Consider the following 7,401-nt stretch of genomic DNA (forward strand, 5'->3'; position numbering starts at 1 on the left):
TGCCAGTTTCCCTGCAGACTTTAGCTGCCTCCTCCTGTTTCCCCACCTCACCCCGACCTTGGGATCTCCCAAGTAGAAGAACCTGGAGCAAGGGAGTAATTTGAGCTTGGGGGAAAGTGTGAGGGCAATGGACTTGAATAATTTTGTCATTGTTTCTCACAATCCACACCTTTTTTACTTGGCATAAATTAAATTTGTCTTCCCCAAGTAGACTCTTCTTTGCCTGTGACAGTAATTAGGAAGTGATCTCCCTGTCTGTACTATGACCCATGAGCTATTCCATCTTATTTTCTTCCCTTGTCCTTTTGAGTTGGAGGTGTGAGTGGGCAGCTGGGTGGGTGTCTGGGTGTTGGGCAAGGCTAACCCACTACAGGACAGCAACCGCAGGACTGCTGTGTCCAGTATTGGGCTCACCAGCACAAGGAAGACCCTGACAGAGTGGAGAGAAAGTTGCAGAGGCCAGAAGGATGGCTGGGGCCTGGAGCACATTGTGCACAAGGAGAGGCTGAGAAAGCCAGGGCTTTGGAAAAATCCCTCAGAGCCAAACACTGGAGCAAGGACCCAGGCCAGCTGGTGAGATCTCTATCAGTGGAGATTTTCAAAATCTGTGGAGACAAGCACCTGGTCTAGGTGGAGGTGTCTGAGAATGGGCTTGGCTGAGAGTCTGGCTGTGGCAGGAGCTATGGGACTTGATGTGTAATGAGTGTTGGTATGAAACTGGTTCCCTTTGTATTAGTAATGGCAGCAGAGCTGGGTATCCTAGAGACCTGGAGGAAGACAGGGGTGACCATGCAGCAAAGGTCCTTCCTCAGGGTTGGGCTGTATGGCCACTCACTCTCTGGCTCTTCTGTGTTCATATGATAGGTGATCCCCAACACTGACTGCATTTGCCCCTTCTCTGCCCCCACCAGCCCCACGCCCCAGGGCAGCATGACAGTCCTGGCCCTGGAGCTCCTCAGCCAGCTCTTGCATCTCTCCAGCCCCCTTCCCCCATGCCAGCTGGGTTCCCACTGCCTGCCCTGTGATTGCAGAGTCCTCCTTTCCCTGTCAATACCTGGAATTAACACTTTTGGGTGATTCCACCTGGGCAATCTCTCACTTTGTGGAGCTCTAGTCACATCCCAGGCAGACGCTGCCCATGGAGATCCCTTGGGATATCCAGGCAGCTACAGATTCCCCTCCTGGAAGACATCTTCTGCCCTGTCACATGTGGGAAAGGACTGGGTTTGTACCTCAGTGACCACTCCTCATCTCCACTGTCACCAGGCACCAACAGGTGACCCCTAAGTCCACCCCTCTAGCAGGTCAGAAGGTGACAATGAGCTTTTTGCCCTTGAAACCATGGATCAATAGGTCTTTTGGAGGTGCAGTGTCTCAGGCCTGTTCCTGACACGAGAACAGAGAAACAGCCCTACCATCAGGCAGTGCACAGGGAAGATCCCTTTTTGTTACAGAGATGCTGTGAGGGAGTCAGCTTGGACCCAGTGTTACAAAGACACATTTTCATATGGTCCTCCAGGTGAGACAGAGGAGGTTCATGCTTCATATGAAGTATGGGAAGTCCAAGTATTGGTCTACGAACATGAAACCCCAAAGAGCAATAACAACAATGGTAATCCAGTATGGGAGTCACTTGTGGAAAAAGACTGGAATTTTACTGGTATTGAAAAATGTTCGTGACATCACTTTCCTCAGGGCATTTTTGAGCTCCCTGTTCCTCATGCTATAGATGAGAGGGTTCACAACTGGAGGCACCAGCGAGTACAGCACTGCCACCACCAGATCCAGGGAGGGGGAGCAGATGGAGGGGGGCTTCAGGTAGGCAATCATACCAGGGCTGACATACATGGAGACCACTCAGCCCACAAGTCAGCAGCCCTAGCCAAGAGAACAAGGACCTCAGTTCTGGGTCCCAGCCCTACCAAAGCCCTTGGCTTTCCCCACCACAGGGTGTCCTATACTGGCCTATGTCAGTGATCGTTTCTCTGCAGATTTTAACTCTCCCCCCTGCTTCCCCATTTCGCTCTGGGCCCATGATATCCCAAGGTTTATTGATAACTCTCTGTCCTCACTGTTCTTCAAACATAAAGCTGTAGTTCTGAGGGTTAGGCAATGTCCCTGAGTTCCCTGCAACCCATCTGGCTTCTTTCAAAGCCTTGTTTATGTTCCTCTAGCACCCAAGATGTGCTCCTCCAGCCCCAGCCTCGCTTGAATTCTTACATGCACCGCTCTCTCCCTGCACTACCACGTGTCTCACAAACCCTTCCGTCTTCCCCCGCAGTGATGAAACTCCACCCCAGGAGGTCTGTGCATCCTCCACACTCATAGATGTTTCCTGAGGTCCATCCAAGTATGGGAAGTGAAGCAGGAAAAGAAAAAGTTCAGCTCATTTGGCATGATAGCCACCCTCAGCAGCAGGCCTTCTCCATTTTCTAGGCATGCACATTGTCATAGAATAATCACTTTCATCCCTGACTTGCAGAAGAGGTGTCTTCCTTCCTGACATCTTCCCAGGACACACCTCCTTCTCTTCCCCATCCACAGACATCCACTGCTTGCTATTTCTGGCCTCAGAGAGGGTTTCAGGATTTGTTAAAGCCATCAGCCACCTCCTTCTTCCGCCCTGACATCCCTCGACCCTCCCTCTAATCCCACACACGGTCAATCAATCAGTACTTCTTAGAGCCACTCACTTTTCAGCAGTGGCCTTGACATTCCTGCATATTCCTGGTGCTTATTAACTATCTTCCTGGCTCTCTCCAGAGCTCATGGCAAACGTTGTTGTCTACAACAGGGCCTTTATGACCATCTTCTATGAAATCATTGTCTTTTTAAGATCTTCTTTGCAGAAAGAGTGGCCACAGAAAAGCACCAAACACACCAAAACAGAGTGTGAGTGAAGTGCCAGTAAGAACCAAGTGAGCAACACCCAAGGCTCTGGTTTCCTGGGAAGAAGTGTCTCCTGTTTGTCACCTTTTCTCATGAACGGAGCAGGAAAACTGTCCATCCCATGGAGCTCTGCAGAAGGAAGATTGAGCTGTACATAGCATAAGGCAATACAAGTGGCATCAGCAGGTAGAGAAGACTTCTGTAGGCAACGCTTTGCAAGGGAGCACCCTGACTTCACCCAGATAAAAAAGAGACCAGGCAGTGTGCTGATGTGATGGGGAGAAGTATCCTGGGGTGAAAGAGCAGGTGGGAGAGATTTGGTTTGCAGAGATTTGAGGTGGTACTTTCCGTGTCTGAGCAGCCTGAGGTTTGGAGCCGAGGAAAAGTACAGAAGCTCTCAAGGACGTTTTGGAATCAGTGGTACTATCAGTAATAACAGTAGCAGGACAGTGCTGCAAGGGAACTATTCTGTACTCATGATGATGATGAACTAAAGCTCTCTCATTTTTCATTTTACATGACAAAAATAGCTAGGAGTTGTCAGTGATTAGCCTCTGGTATACAATTCTTGGAACAAGTGTCCATGATGGCATCTCCTGGCAGTTGCTTCATGGCCCCTGTCAGTGGCCTGTCCCTGTGCTGGCCCAGCCCCACTGGCAATACACTGTGCCATGGCCCCACTCTGCAGGCACAGCAAGGGAAAGGGGAGAGTTGTTGTGAAATTCCATGCGGGGACGGATGACAGGACACCAGTATGATGATCAAAGTCGCCAGTTTATTGAGCATAGCTGATCATTCTTATACAATTCTCTAAGTTCCTTAAAAGCTTTGATTGGTTGCTGCATGCAAGCACATAGTGTCCATGCACAGAAGCATAAAATAGGATTGGTTATATCGACACTGTACACGCGTATAAACACAAGATATAAATGGTTATGCTAACTCTGTACACTCGCATAAACATAGGACATAATTGGTTATATCAACTAAAACGTGCGAAATTTGTCTCAGTCTAATTGGTCAAGATAAACTGCCGAATTGAGGTTCTTTGTGCCAAGTTCCTTTTATCGTGGAATGCGCACCTGTGTTCTTCTAATTGGCATCTTTCTTTTTTTTGTCTTCTTGTTTATTCTGTTCAAGGCCTTCTAAAGGTGTCTGGAATGCTCTTGTGACCGTTAGCTAAATATGTGTCCACAGAGAGTCATGGGTGGGGATCTTCCCCCCATTGCAATACCAAAGATGTCCTTCAGATCACAGTTCCCCCATGACCTTCCTACTTTTGCAGCTTCCCCAGCACCTGACCCATGCCCCGCCCCAGCCCTGTCCTACATGGGGTTTTGCAGACAGCTCTACTCCAGGGTCCGCCAGGGTCTGGGGAAAGAGAGAAGTTGAGCAGGGCTGTCCATTCCCCCAAACCAGCCTTTGGCCCAGCAGGAAGATGAAGGTGGCCTCACAGCAAAACTCACCCGTAAACCTGCGTTGACCGGCAAGGGCTGGAAATGGCCAATGAGAGATGCTGGGGGTAACAAAGGCCATGAGCCACCTTCGCAGTCTGTCCACACCAACAAGGGCACAGACCACACTCCTCCTCTCCCCTACACCTACATATCTTCCATGCTTGCCACAAGCCCCGTCCCTGCACCACAAGTGCCTGGTGTCAGTCTTTGCCCTGCATGGTCACACACTGCAAACTCGACACTGATATTTTTCTCTCCCGGGCACTTTCCAGCACAGACCAGCTCCCCCTAAACTCTCCCCACCTCCCTTGACCTCCCTCCACCTCTCCTGCCCTCTCCCCAGCACAGCCCAGTCTGGCATGGCCCCACAGCAGTGCCCACCACAGGGTGCGGCAGAGCTCTGGGCACTCACCCCACAGCCCCAGACCCTCTGAAGGGCACAGCAGCTCCTCGGGGGTGGAGAGGGCTGAGCCCAGGGGTGGGGGGCATCTGTGGCACAAGGCCTGAGGAGATCCCCTTGTATGATGGAAATGCTGCTATGGAGGCCAGCTCTGTCACACAAGTGCCCATTGCCTGTCCTTGCCTGCAGCCACAGGCCTGACACACAGCAGGACTCTAACCAAGCTTGAAGAGCACTCAGGCCTTCCTCCAACCCAAGGGTTCAGAAGGAAAGCATGGAAGTGGGAAAACAGCAGCTCGGGAAAGACCAAGCGCTGGTGCTCCCTGGCACTGCTGCTGTGCCAGGACTCTTTTCTTCTTCCTCTCTGCACACAGGCACTGCTCCCTGCAGCTGCAGAGAAGGTCTTGGAGGAAGGATCTCAGAAAAAAAAGACACTGCAGGGCCCTTTATTTTGTTTAAACACACAGAAGGGCACAGCTCATTTGCAAAGCCTGCAGGGCACACAGAAGCTGGATAGACTGTGAATTAGAAACAGGAGGAATAAAAAAATTCTTTGTGGAAAGTATTCAGATAAGTAAAACAAAGCGAAACACAAGGAGTAAACCCACACATAAAATCACCATAAAAAGACCAGCAAAAGACAGGTTGGGTCTCTAAAGAAATGTAAGTACTATGCAGAAGACAAGAGGCAGTTTTTTCCTTCTGAAAAGCATCCAGTCATTAGTTTTCTCAGGGCATCCTTGATCTCATGGTTTCTCATGCTGTAGATGAGGGGGTTCACGGCTGGAGGCACCATCGAGTACAGAACTGCCACCAGCAGGTCCAGGGATGGGGAGGAGATGGAGGGGGGCTTCAGGTAGGCAAAACTGCCAGTGCTTATAAACAAGGAGACCACAGCCAGGTGAGGGAGGCACGTGGAAAAGGCTTTGTGCCTGCCCTGCTCGGAGGGAACCCTCAGCACTGCCCTGAAGATCTGCACATAGGACAGCAAAATGGAAACAAAACACCCAAAGACTAAACAGGCACTAACCACAAGTACCCCAACTTCCCTGAGGTAGGCATCTGAGCAGGCGAGCTTGAGGATCTGGGGGATTTCACAGAAGAACTGGTCCACAGCATTGCCTTGGCAGAGGGGTAGTGAAAATGTACTGGCAGTGTGCAGCACAGCATTGAGGAACCCACAGCCCCAGGCAGCTGCTGCCATGTGGACACAAGCTCTGCTGCCCAGGAGGGTCCCGTAGTGCAGGGGTTTGCAGATGGCAACGTAGCGGTCATAGGCCATGACAGTGAGAAGGAAACACTCTGATGACAGCAAAAAGTCTAACAGAAATGCCTGGGTAGCACATGCTGGGTAGGAGATGGCCCTGGTGTCCCAGAGGGAATTGGCAATGGATTTGGGGACAGTGGTGGAGATGGAGCCAAGGTCAAGGAGGGAGAGGTTGAGGAGGAAGAAGTACATGGGTGTGTGGAGGTGGTGGTCGCAGGCTATGGCAGTGATGATGAGGCCGTTTCCCAGGATGGAAGCCAGGTAGATGCCCAGGAAGAGCCAGAAGGGCAAGAGCTGCAGCTCCCATGTGTCTGCAAATATCAGGAGAAAGAAATAGGTGATGGAGCTGCCGTTGGACATTTTCTTCCTCTGGGAATGAGGCGCTGTCAAAGTAGAAAAAAGACAGTGAAGAGTCAGGGCATTATTCTCTGAGCAATATCAAAGCCATTTCCCATAGACCCTCCCACTCTCACACACACAGACCCTTTTCCTTTTCCCGGAGACCTTCCTTCAGGTCTGTGGCTGGAGCCCTGCTTGGTGCTGGCCGAGTGTGCAATGAAGAGCAGGGCCTCTGCCCATGGGCTCTTGAAAAGTCAGCTCTGCTCTGCAGCAGTGGGTTCATGGCATCGGTGCGGACAGGGGCCAGTCTGGTGTTTGACTTTGTCAGCTGAAACCACTCCTAGCGCAGAAGGGCTTGTGAGCATCTGCACTCCCAGTGCTAAGGAACCAGGAAGGTAAAAGAAGTTTAAGAGTTCTAGGGTTTTTTACAGCTGCCCACATCGCCCCTGGGGAGTTTTCTTACATCTCGGGAACCTTCAGCGTTTCTGCTGCACTCCGGGAGAACAGCGTGAGCCAGGCAAGTCAAGAGGATTGCCTGTGGCTTAGTGCAGAGAGGGGGAGCTGCTCTGTCCTTCTGTCTAGTTCCCACTTGCACTGTGCTTGCACCTTTCTGAGATGGAGGGTGATCACGCTCCCCTGTTTTACCCTGAAAAGCCACCAGACACTGCTGAGAGCAGAGACATCCACTGCAGACCACCAAATGTCTCCTCCTTTCTCAAAGTCTCAGCACCCTGCTTCTAGCCAAGGACACACCAGGCTCATTTCACCAACAAAAGAGCATTTCCTCAGTCCTGTCATCTCTGTGCTTCTCCATGGGGCTTTCAGATCACAGAAAGCTGCTATGAGACAGGTTTGCATCCTGCAGGGCAGCTAACAGCTTGGAAGGACACTCTGAGGTGATAGCCAAGTGACCTGATGTGATGGCATCTCTGTAAGGGAGAATCAGCTCATTCCCCAGCCCCACAGACACCATTGAACATAACCCCTCAGATGATAGGAAAGCTGGGACACTTATTCCCATGGGCACACTTGCATGGCAGGACCCACAA

At 51.1% G+C, this 7,401-nt stretch overlaps 1 protein-coding gene across 1 annotated transcript; it reads right to left on the minus strand.

Moving 5' to 3' along the window:
• Window positions 1-5,416: 5,416 nt before the first annotated feature.
• Window positions 5,417-6,373, minus strand: LOC142025975 (olfactory receptor 14A16-like). Its single transcript, XM_075018723.1, has one exon. It carries the CDS (start codon window positions 6,371-6,373, stop codon window positions 5,417-5,419), a length of 957 nt encoding a protein of 318 aa, XP_074874824.1.
• Between the last annotated feature and the right edge of the window lie 1,028 nt (window positions 6,374-7,401).

This window comes from Buteo buteo, chromosome 31, assembly GCF_964188355.1.
Source record: "Buteo buteo chromosome 31, bButBut1.hap1.1, whole genome shotgun sequence".
NCBI lineage: Eukaryota > Metazoa > Chordata > Aves > Accipitriformes > Accipitridae > Buteo > Buteo buteo.

Excerpts from the sequence above, each read along its gene's own strand:
- LOC142025975 (XM_075018723.1), bottom strand. The coding sequence starts at position 6,373 with ATGTCCAACGGCAGCTCCATCACCTATTTCTTTCTCCTGATATTTGCA.